Source organism: Centroberyx gerrardi, chromosome 24, assembly GCF_048128805.1.
Source record: "Centroberyx gerrardi isolate f3 chromosome 24, fCenGer3.hap1.cur.20231027, whole genome shotgun sequence".
NCBI classification, from domain to species: Eukaryota; Metazoa; Chordata; class Actinopteri; order Beryciformes; family Berycidae; genus Centroberyx; species Centroberyx gerrardi.
The window spans coordinates 24,172,722-24,185,221 of NC_136020.1; the positions used below are offsets into that span (position 1 = coordinate 24,172,722).

At 39.9% G+C, this 12,500-nt stretch overlaps 1 protein-coding gene across 2 annotated transcripts in view; it reads left to right on the top strand.

Annotated features, from left to right (window-relative positions):
- The window catches only part of mdm1 (Mdm1 nuclear protein), a 20,227-nt gene that overhangs the window by 4,032 nt on the left and 3,695 nt on the right, over positions 1–12,500 (top strand). The window contains exons 7-11 of one of the 2 annotated variants that reach the window (XM_078282105.1): positions 2,424–2,585; positions 2,768–2,901; positions 3,379–3,421; positions 11,400–11,629; positions 11,930–12,094. In XM_078282105.1, the coding sequence (XP_078138231.1) occupies positions 2,424–2,585; positions 2,768–2,901; positions 3,379–3,421; positions 11,400–11,629; positions 11,930–12,094 (734 nt within the window). Of the gene's footprint in view, positions 1–2,423; positions 2,586–2,767; positions 2,902–3,330; positions 3,422–11,399; positions 11,630–11,929; positions 12,095–12,500 lie in introns of both variants that reach the window. The other variant, XM_078282106.1, reaches the window with a different exon arrangement.

Below are 12,500 nucleotides of genomic sequence, written 5' to 3' on the forward strand. Positions count from 1 at the left end.
TATCAAACACTATCAACACTATCAAACGCTATCAAACACTACCAAACACTATCAACACTATCAAACACTACCAAACACTATCAACACTATCAAACACTATCAACACTACCAAACACTACCAAACACTACCAAACACTACCAAACACTATCAACACTATCAAACACTATCAAACACTATCAAACACTATCAACACTATCAAACACCACCAAACACTACCAAACACTATCAAACACTATCAAACACTACCAAACACTATCAACACTATCAAACACCACCAAACACCATCAAACACTATCAAACACTATCAAACACTATCAAACACTACCAAACACTATCAACACTATCAAACACTACCAAACACTATCAACACTATCAAACACCACCAAACACCATCAAACACTATCAAACACTACCAAACACTACCAAACACTATCAAACACTATCAAACACTATCAAACACTACCAAACACTATCAACACTATCAAACACCACCAAACACCACCAAACACTATCAAACACTATCAAACACTACCAAACACTATCAAACACTATCAAACACTATCAAACACTACCAAACACTATCAAACACTATCAAACACTACCAAACACTATCAAACACTATCAAACACTACCAAACACTATCAAACACTACCAAACACCACCAAACACTACCAAACACTATCAAACACTATCAAACACTACCAAACACTATCAAACACTATCAAACACTATCAAACACTATCAAACACTACCAAACACTATCAAACACTATCAAACACTACCAACACTATCAAACACTACCAAACACTATCAAACACTACCCAACACTATCAAACACTATCAAACACTACCAAACACTATCAAACACTATCAAACACTACCAAACACTATCAAACACTACCAAACACTATCAAACACTATCAAACACTACCAAACACTACCAAACACTACCAAACACTATCAAACACTATCAAACACTACCAAACACTACCAAACACTACCAAACACTATCAAACACTACCAACACTACCAAACACTATCAAACACTATCAAACACTACCAAACACTATCATGGAAGAACTACCACCACATCTCCTTGCTGAGTATTGGAAAGTCAGTTCCACCTTCACATGCTGTTCTCCAGAGAGAGAACAGAGAACAGAGAACAGAGAACGCTGCTGTGTCTGGTTTCATCGATGTGACAGAGACCTTTGACCTCGTCAGCAGGACAAGTCTCTTCCAATCCGTCAGTCGTCTCCTGCTGTCATGAGGACCTGAGAGGAGCCACGCAGCACGGTGGCTCCTCCTCCTCAAAGTCATTCCCCTCTGCTTGCCCCAACAGTCTTTGGCAACTTCTTCTCCCTCCTTCTCATGCTGGTCTTGCAGCAGCAGTTGAAGGTTTGTTTGGGTCTGCAGGCTCCTGAGCCTCAGAGAAACACCAAAGATCACAAGATCCTCATCAGAGAAACTGTTTGCAGACGATGCTGCACTGAGCCTCACACACTCTGTACTCAGCCTGCTGATGACTGGAGCAACTTAGGACTAAAAATCAGCGTGAAGAAGGAAAATGTCATGGACCCCCTCCCCCACTCCATGTCCACTGGCAGCTCCACCCTCCAAGCTGTGCAGGACTTCACCTGTCTGGGTTCCAACACTGAAGAGCTTCAGTAAAGCTCCACAGCAGAGTTCAGGCTGTCAGAGAGAACCAGTCGCTAACTCTGAACACTGAAGTACAAGGACTGAGTCCTGAGCTGCTCTGTTCTGCATACTGGATCTGCTGCAGCAGTACTAATACTGATACCGTGCAGTTCAGCTGAGCGTCCAGCAGGTGGAGGCAGACCGCTCCTCCTGCAGGACAGACACACACACATTTTCCTGCCATTAGTCTGGTTCATTAGTCTGGTTCATTAGTCTGGTCAGTTAGTATTATAATGTGTTACTGTGTATTTCTCTATCCAAACCAGTGTAACAGTGTTTGTTGTTCTGTTGTACTGAATTATTCACATGGCAGATTTCACACAACAGAGTGAATTTACTGCTGATTTAATTAGTGACTTTACTGCTGACTTTATTGGCAATTTTACTGGTAAATGTTTTGGTGATTTTACTTGTGAAGTTAATGATTTTACTGGTGATTTTTGTTGATTTTTCTGGAGATTTTCTCCAGATGATTGATTTCTCTAGATGATTTTTGAAGTAAATTTAGTGGTAAGTTCTCTTGTGATTTAAAGATAATTGTAATTTAATGTACTGATTTTCGTGGTTGGCTGATTTTACTGGTGATGTCTTGATTTCACTGGTTATTGTACTGGTGGTTTTTATTGATTTTACTGGTGATTTTATTTAAGATTTTTCCAGTATATTTCCTGTTTTTCTCTGGTTGATTTACCTGCTGTTTGCTCTGTGACCTTTGACCTTGCAGGTGCTTCACTCCAGCAGCAGGTCCGTCCCTCCCTTTAAGAAGAACCCCGTTGCCATGGACACAGAGTATAGGCGGAGCTTCCTGGGTTCAGCCCCGCCCACAGGACCCCGCCTCCAGAAACACCTGGAACATCAGAGAGTCCCTCTGTTCCACACACACACGGTACACACACACACACACACACACACACACACACGGTACACACACACACACACACACACACAGTTTTGCAGGGTTAGCGGTTCGTTTTAGCAGCTGTTGACCTTTACCCTGTGATGTCAGATAAACACAGAGGATTGTGGGATACCATGGTGACAGCGCTGTTTGTTTGTTTTCATCTCCAGAGCAACAGGAAGAGGAGGGAGGAGCCAGAGAGGAAGCCCCGCCCCCAACAGGAAGCTCCCTCCCCTCAGAAAGAGGATGTGAGGTCACCGTCACCCCAGAAGGCCACACCCCCTCCTCCTCAGGCAGGACACAGGTGTGTGATACTGTCTGTCTGTCTGCCTGTCTGTCTGTCTGCCTGTCTGTCTGCCTGTCTGTCTGTCAGTCTGCCTGTCTGTCTGTCTGTCAGTCTGCCTGTCTGTCAGTCTGCCTGTCTGTCTGTCTGTCTGTCTGTCTGTCTGTCAGTCTGCCTGTCTGTCTGTCTGTCTGTCTGTCTGCCTGTCTGTCTGTCAGTCTGCCTGTCTGTCTGTCTGTCAGTCTGCCTGTCTGTCAGTCTGCCTGTCTGTCTGTCTGTCTGTCTGACTGTCTGTCTAACTGTCTGTCTGTCTGCCTCTCTGTCTGTCTATCTGTCTGTCTGTCTACCTGTCTATCTGTCTGTCTGTCTGTCTGTCTGCCTCTCTGTCTGTCTAACTGTCTGTCTGTCTACCTGTCTGTCTACCTGTCTGTCTGTCTGTCTGTCCAACAGGAGGTTGACAGAGTATGAGTCCAGCTTTCTTTGTCCTCTCTTCTACAGGATCCAGGAAGGAGGCGGAGTCACAGACGTCACCACCCCACAGGTCAGAGGTCAAGGGGCGGGGGTCAAATAGAAATGGGGAGGAGTCAAGTAGAGAGGGGAGGAGTCAGATAGATAGGGGAGGGGTCAGGTAGAGAGGGGAGGAGTCAGAGTAACCACAACTGTGTTTATTTTTATTTTATTTTTGCTTGCTATGTATTGCATTTCTAAATCAATTCTAAATTCAAACCAGATGGAAAATTGAAACGTTTCACCAAAAATCAGCTTCCATAATAATTTTCTCAGTGTTGAAAATCAGAAAAATCACAGTACATTTTAATCTCAAACACAGAAACTCGGGCGTAGAATTATTTTCTCTTGCTAAACATATGAAACAGTTCAACCCGTCGTCTCAAAGCGACCTGATGTCTCCACAGGAAGGGATCTGATATCAAACGTGTGAAACAGGATCGATCTGTTTGATGTTCAGTCAGCCAGCTCACATAAACAGATTATTGAGAATGATGCAGATATTGATCCAGACTTCAGTTTGGTGTCCAGGCTCTGATCCTGTCACTTGCTGTAGCGGACACCTCAACCAGCCAATCAGAGAGCAGGGAGTGATGATAGGGAACCCCCCCCCCCCCCCCATGTCCTCATGACATCCCAACACAAGCTGCATCTTAGCATCAAGCGGCTCATTCCAACAGGCTGTGGAACCTTGTATGTGTGGGCCGGGCGCTCCGGGCGCCGAAAATGGTTCTTCGGAGCAATGCCATACAAGAACCATTTCTGGTTCCACAGAGAAGGTTCTTTAAAGAGCCATTTCTTGCATTCCTGCATTGTGTTTTTGTTTATCTGTCCTTGTAAGTAAGTCAAGTTTATTTATACAGCACCTTTCACCGAGCAAAGTCACAAAGTGCTTCACAAGAGTAAAATAGTTAAAATAAGACCATAAAAGAGTAAAAAACAATAAAACATAAAAACAAAGGACATAAAAACACACAGAGTTACAGACACAAGAGGCTAGACAAACAGATGAACAGATGAGTCTTTAGCTGCTTTTTAAAAGTGTCAACAGAGACCGCAGATCTTAAGTCCAGTGGAAGAGCGTTCCACAGTTTATGAGCCACAATCTCAAAGCCTCCATCACCTTTTGTTTTGAGTCTGGAGCGAGGGACGAGCAGTCAGCCTGGTCAGAAGACCTGAGTGACCTGCTGGTGCTGTAGGGATGGAGCAGGTCAGGTGTACTCAGCTGCCTGACCATGCAGGGCTCTATATGTGATTACAAGAACCTTAAATTGAATGCTAAGCTTAATGGGAAGCCAGTGTAAGGAAGCTAAGATGGGTGTGATGTGAGACGTCCTGCTGGACCTGGTCAGCAGCCTCGCAGCAGCGTTCTGGACCATCTGGAGACGGTCCAGGGATGACTTGCTGAGGCAGGTGAAAAGGGAATTACAGTAGTCCAGGTGGGATGATATGAAGGCATGAATAATCATCTCCAACTCAGCTTGTGACACAACAGACCTGAGAGTTTGGCAATGTTTCTAAGATGGAAAAAACATGTACGGGTCACTGACTTAATATGTTGATCAAAGTACATCCTGATCAAAAATAACTCCAAGATTTCTAAGGTTAGACCGTACAGTTGAGGAAAGGGACCCAACACACTGAGCAACTTTTGAAACGATGCTGTCTGAAGCAATAATAAGAACCTCAGTCTTGTCTGCTGTAGAAAGTTATTAGCCATCCAGTCCTTAATGGCAATGGCAACAGTCCAGTCTTCTATGATATGCAAATGTGCAAGCGCAACCAATATACGGATCCACTCCAAAATTGAATGGTTTCTTCCTTGGCCCATGCTACACCCTTCAACGAAGTTTCATGAAAATCGGGCCAGTAGTTTTTCCATAATCCTGCTGACAAACAGACAAACAAACAAACCGCACCGAATACATAACCTCCTTGGCGGAGGTAACAATATGTAATTGTACTAGTATTATAATACTACAAATTATTACAATATTATTAACAATAATACAGGACCTGCTGCCTGTCCCGCTCCCAGCAGGACCTGCTGCTGGACACTTTCATTCAGTTTAGTGAAGATGGGGATTAATAAGTGAAATTTCTTCTTGCTCTCTCTCTCTCTCTGTCTCATATATACTTGTATAAGTCAATAATTGGATAGCTGTGCATCTCAATTCCGTAGTCAGCAGATAGAAAGTAACAGGTGTGTGTGTGTGTGTGTGTGTGTGTGTGTGTGTGTGTTTGTGTGTGTGTGCTTGTGATTTGATGGTAAAAAGTGTCATTGAACTGGCAGATTGACAGAGAAATAGTGAATTTTCACGCTGAGCTCCATCTGATCTGTCTGCCTGTAAAATTCAGTGATGTGGATAAAAACAGAGAGATTAAAAAAAGAGAGGTTCTCAGTGAAAACAAGCCCAGTGCTTTGAACTTAATATTCTACAATTAGAAATGTATTGATGATTTATTGATATGATTTATTTTCAGCTGCATCTGCTTGGCAGATCAGCTGCCGCAGCAGTTTGTCAGTTCATCACTCTGCATTATGATGCTGTTCAGAGCTATTCTTGGTCAGATGAGGTAACTGTGTATTTTAGTATGTTTCAGAGTGCGTGTGTGTGTGTGTGTGTGTGCATGTGTGTTGCTGGTAAATCAAAGTGCTGAGTGTCAGTTGCAGTGAAACCACAGACCTTCACTTCAGGGAAACAACACTTAGTCACACACACACACACACAAACACACACAGGTAAATTCCCACCAGCCTTGTACTAGTAACTTGTTCTGTGGTGGTGGGGGGGGGGGGGGGGGGGGTGTCTGGGGTCGGGGGGTCAAGATGAAGTTTTTCCAAGTGGAATCTGCAGCCATTTCAGATTTGAGACGGCATGACATCACAAAATGACGTCTCTTTCCAATGAAACATTCCCACCAGTTTGCTAACAGCGTAGCGTGGAAACACAAAGCCGCAGCGTTAGCGCTCTAAACACATTTCTTTGTATTTTCCCAACGCTCTACGACGTATGATCTTTGATTTGTGTCTCTAATAATTTTATTGTTGTAAATAAATGATGTAGCGGTGGATGATGTGTAACAAAACCTGTGAGGAGCTTCACTGCTCCGACTGCAAGCACAGCCACCGGCCGTCTACTTAATTAGATTAATAATGTCTACTTAATTAGATTAGTAATGTCTACTTAATTAGATTAGTAATGTCTACTTAGTTCATTAGTTTAGTGATGTGTAGTTCATTAGTTTAGTAATGTGTAGTTACAGGTGTGCAGTTAGCTCAGTCACATCAGCAGATTCTTCACATGCAGGTCAGAGAACTAAAGGCCTTGTGGTTCCAGCCTGGTTAGTCAGTTCACTGGATTAGTAGAACCGGTTTGTATTTTGTGCAGGTGCAGCAGCTGAGGCAGCAGGCTCAGACACACCGCCTCAGAGCCTGTTTCAGTTAGTATAGTTAGTCTAATTTAGTATAGTTAGTATAGTTAGTATATATAGTTAGTATATATAGTTAGTTAGTATAGTTAGTATAGTTAGTATATTTAGCTAGTATAGTTAGTATATATAGTTAGTGAATATAGTTAGTATAGTTAGCTAGTATAGTTAGTATATATAGTTAGTATAGTTAGTATATATAGTTAGTGAATATAGTTAGTATAGTTAGCTAGTATAGTTAGTATATATAGTTAGTATATTTAGCTAGTATAGTTAGTATATATAGTTAGTGAATATAGTTAGTATAGTTAGCTAGTATAGTTAGTATATATAGTTAGTATATTTAGCTAGTATAGTTAGTATATATAGTTAGTATAGTTAGTATAGTTAGCTAGTATAGTTAGTATATATAGTTAGTGAGTATAGTTAGTATATATAGTTAGTGATTATAGTTAGTATATATATTTAGTATAGTTAGTATATATAGTTAGTATAGTTAGCTAGTATAGTTAGTATATATAGTTAGTGAGTATAGTTAGTATATATAGTTAGTATAGTTAGTATATATAGTTAGTATAGTTAATATATATTGTTAGTATAGTTAGTATAGTTAGCTAGTATAGTTAGTATATATAGTTAGTGAGTATAGTTAGTATATATAGTTAGTGAGTATAGTTAGTATATATAGTTAGTATAGTTAATATATGTAGTTAGTATAGTTAGCTAGTATAGTTAGTATATATAGTTAGTGAGTATAGTTAGTATATATAGTTAGTATAGTTAGCTAGTATAGTTAGTATATATAGTTAGTGAGTATAGTTAGTATATATAGTTAGTTAGTATAGTTAGTATATATAGTTAGTATAGTTAATATATATAGTTAGTATAGTTAGTATAGTTAGCTAGTATTGTTAGTATATATAGTTAGTATATATAGTTAGTGAGTATAGTTAGTATATATAGTTAGTTAGTATAGTTAGTATATATAGTTAGTGAGTATAGTTAGTATAGTTAGCTAGTATAGTTAGTATGGTTAGTATATATAGTTAGTTAGTATATATAGTTAGTATAGTTAATATATATAGTTAGTTAGTATAGTTAGTATAGTTAGCTAGTATAGTTAGTATATATAGTTAATATAGTTAGTATATATAGTTAGTATAGTTAGTATAGTTAGCTAGTATAGTTAGTATATATAGTTAGTGAGTATAGTTAGTATAGTTAGCTAGTATAGTTAGTATATATAGTTAGTGAGTATAGTTAATATATATAGTTAGTTAGCTGATGTCTCTGTGTGTGCAGGTGCAGCAGCTGAGGCAGCAGGCTCAGTCGTACCTCAGAGCCTGTTTCAGTTAGTATGATTACAATTACAATTTCCCATTTGGCAGACGCTTTTATCCAAAGCAACGTACACATGAGATAGAGGCAGAACATAGAGGCAGAACATAGAGGCAGAACATAGAGACAGAACATAGAGGCAGAACATAGAGGCAGAACATAGAGGCAGAACATAGAGACAGAACATAGAGGCAGAACATAGAGGCAGAACATAGAGGCAGAGCATAGAGACAGAACATAGAGGCAGAACATAGAGGCAGAACATAGAGACAGAACATAGAGGCAGAACATAGAGGCAGAACATAGAGGCAGAGCATAGAGGCAGAACAGAGACAGAACATAGAGACAGAACATAGAGACAGAACATAGAGGCAGAACATAGAGACAGAGACATAGAGACAGAACATAGAGGCAGAACATAGAGGCAGAACAGAGACAGAACATAGAGACAGAACATAGAGACAGAGACATAGAGGCAGAACATAGAGACAGAACATAGAGACAGAACATAGAGACAGAGACATAGAGGCAGAACATAGAGGCAGAGCATAGAGGCAGAACATAGAGACAGAACAGAGGCAGTTAGTACAGTTAGTTAGTTAGTCAGTATAGTTAGTTAGTCCGTACAGTTAGTTAGTCAGTACAGTTAGTTAGTTAGTCAGTATAGTTAGTTAGTCCGTACAGTTAGTTAGTCAGTACAGTTAATTAGTTAGTCAGTATAGTTAGTTAGTCCGTACAGTTAGTTAGTCAGTACAGTTAGTTAGTTAGTCAGTACAGTTAGTTAGTCCGTACAGTTAGTTAGTTAGTCAGTATAGTTAGTTAGTCCGTACAGTTAGTTAGTCCGTACAGTTAGTTAGTCAGTACAGTTAGTTAGTTAGTCAGTACAGTTAGTTAGTCCGTACAGTTAGTTAGTCAGTACAGTTAGTTAGTCCGTACAGTTAGTTAGTCAGTACAGTTAGTTAGTCAGTACAGTTAGTTAGTTAGTCAGTACAGTTAGTTAGTCCGTACAGTTAGTTAGTCTGTACAGTTAGTTAGTTAGTCAGTACAGTTAGTTAGTCAGTACAGTTAGTTAGTTAGTCTGTACAGTTAGTTAGTTAGTCAGTACAGTTAGTTAGTCAGTACAGTTAGTTAGTCCGTACAGTTAGTTAGTTAGTCAGTACAGTTAGTCAGTACAGTTAGTTAGTTAGTCAGTACAGTTAGTTAGTTAGTCAGTACAGTTAGTTAGTCAGTACAGTTAGTTAGTTAGTCAGTACAGTTAGTTAGTCCGTACAGTTAGTTAGTTAGTCAGTACAGTTAGTTAGTTAGTCAGTACAGTTAGTTAGTCAGTACAGTTAGTTAATTATTAGTTAGTTACTATTATTTAAACCAGTATGAATATTACCTCATTTGATCTCGCTCCGAGAGACAGCGCGTTCTCAGTTCTCACTCTAGCACCAACCACGGCGCAGAGAGAGAGAGAGAGAGAGGTCTACGGTCTTTAAATTAAGTTTTACGGTATAGGACATTATTTTATTTGTTTATTTTGTAATGTGTAGGTATGTAGATCTTTTAACAGACATGTTTATGTTGAAATAAATATACCTATACAAGTAGTTATGTCTCTCGTTGTATTGGTTTGCCCTCTTATGGACATAATGCGCAAAAATAGATATTTGAATGGTTCGAACCTATGTGTTTTTTTAGAAGGAATAATCAAACGTCATTTTTGGCCAATTTTGACAGCCCTAACAGTTAGTTAGTTAGTCAGTACAGTTAGTTAGTCAGTACAGTTAGCTAGTTAGTCAGTACAGTTAGTTAGTCAGTACAGTTAGTTAGTCAGTACAGTTAGCTAGTTAGTCAGTACAGTTAGTTAGTCAGTACAGTTAGCTAGTTAGTCAGTACAGTTAGTCAGTACAGTTAGTTAGTTAGTCAGTACAGTTAGTTAGTCAGTACAGTTAGTTAGTTAGTCAGTACAGTTAGTTAGTCAGTACAGTTAGTTAGTCAGTACAGTTAGTTAGTTAATCAGTACAGTTAGTCAGTACAGTTAGTTAGTCAGTACAGTTAGTTAGTTAATCAGTACAGTTAGTCAGTACAGTTAGTTAGTTAGTCAGTACAGTTAGTCAGTACAGTTAGTTAGTTAGTCAGTACAGTTAGTTAGTTAGTTAGTTAGTCAGTACAGTTAGTTAGTCAGTACAGTTAGTTAGTCAGTACAGTTAGTTAGTCAGTACAGTTAGTTAGTTAGTCAGTACAGTTAGTTAGTCAGTACAGTTAGTTAGTTAATCAGTACAGTTAGTCAGTACAGTTAGTACAGTTAGTTAGTTAGTCAGTACAGTTAGTTAGTCAGTACAGTTAGTTAGTTAGTCAGTACAGTTAGTTAATCAGTACAGTTAGTTAGTTAATCAGTACAGTTAGTCAGTACAGTTAGTACAGTTAGTTAGTTAGTCAGTACAGTTAGTTAATCAGTACAGTTAGTTAGTTAGTTAGTCAGTACAGTTAGTTAGTTAGTCAGTACAGTTAGTTAGTCAGTACAGTTAGTTAGTTAATCAGTACAGTTAGTCAGTACAGTTAGTTAGTTAATCAGTACAGTTAGTCAGTACAGTTAGTTAGTCAGTACAGTTAGTTAATCAGTACAGTTAGTCAGTTCAGTTAGTTAGTCAGTACAGTTAGTTAATCAGTACAGTTAGTCAGTACAGTTAGTTAGTCAGTACAGTTAGTTAGTTAATCAGTACAGTTAGTCAGTACAGTTAGTTAGTTAGTACAGTTAGTTAGTCCGTACAGTTAGTCAGTACAGTTAGTTAGTTAGTTAGTACAGTTAGTTCATCAGTACAGTTAGTCAGTACAATTAGTTAGTTAGTACAGTTAGTACAGTTAGTCAGTACAGTTAGTTAGTTAGTACAGTTAGTTAGTTAGTACAGTTAGTTCATCAGTACAGTTAGTCAGTACAGTTAGTTAGTTAGTACAGTTAGTTCATCAGTACAGTTAGTCAGTACAGTTAGTTAGTTAGTACAGTTAGTCAGTACAGTTAGTTAGTTAGTACAGTTAGTTAGTACAGTTAGTTCATCAGTACAGTTAGTCAGTACAGCTAGTTAATCATGTGTGTTTCTGTGCAGGTGCAGCAGCTGAGGCAGCAGGCTCTGGCTCACCCCTCATGTTCTGTTTCAGTTAGTATAGTATAATATAGTTAGTATAGTTAGTTAGTATAGTTAGTATAGTTAGTGAGTATAGTTAGTATATATAGTTAGCTGATGTCTTTGTGTGTGCAGGTGCAGCAGCTGAGGCAGCAGGCTCTGGCGCACCGCCTCAGATCCTGGGGAACTAATTTCTCCAGAGACCACCTGAGCCAGCTGCAGTCTGAACACAACGCTCTGTGGGAGCCGAGCGACACCGATCCCCCCACCGACACCGACCCCCCCTCCCCCCGCCTGACCTCTGACCTCTGCACCCATCCAGACGGCGGTAGCACCTCCTGTGTGGAGGCTCTGGACCTGGCCAGGTGGGAGACAGAGGCTGCATCACCTGACAGCCTCTTGATTTGATATCAGTTAAATTAGTCTGTCTGTCTGTCTGTCTGTCTGTCTATCTCACTGCCTGTCTGTCTGTCTCACTGTCTGTCTGTCTGTCTATCTCACTGCCTGTCTGTCTGTCTCACTGTCTGTCTGTCTGTCTGTCTGTCTGTCTCAGTGTCTATCTGTCTGTCTGTCTCACTGTCTGTCTGTCTCTGTTTCACTGTCTGTCTGTCTATCTGTCTGTCTGTCTCTGTCTCACTGTCTGTCTGTCTCTGTTTCACTGGCAGCCGCTCCAGTAACTCCAGCAAGAGGACGTCTGTTGGGGGGGCAGGAGACACTCACACACACCACACACACACCAACACACACACACACCACATACACACACACCCCGGTCCTCCTGCTGAAAGGCGTTCGGCTTGGGGAGAAGAAGAAGAGGAAGAGACAGACGAGTATGTTGTTATTCTACTGCTTTCATATGAGTAGTAGTAGTAGTAGTATTACAGCAGTAGCAGTAGCAGTAGTAGCAGTAGTAGTAGTAGTAGTATTACAGCAGTAGCAGTAGCAGTAGTAGCAGTAGTAGTAGTAGTAGTATTACAGCAGTAGCAGTAGTAGTATTACAGTAGTAGCAGTAGCAGTAGTAGTAGTAGTAGTAGTAGTAGTAGTAGTAGTATTACAGTAGTAGTAGTAGTAGTAGTAGTAGTAGTAGTAGTAGTATTACAGTAGTAGCAGTAGCAGTAGTAGTAGTAGTAGCATTAGTAGTAGTAGTAGTATTACAGTAGTAGTAGTAGTAGTAGTATTACAGCAGTAGTAGTAGTAGTAGTATTACAGTAGTAGTAGTAGTAGTAGTATTACAGC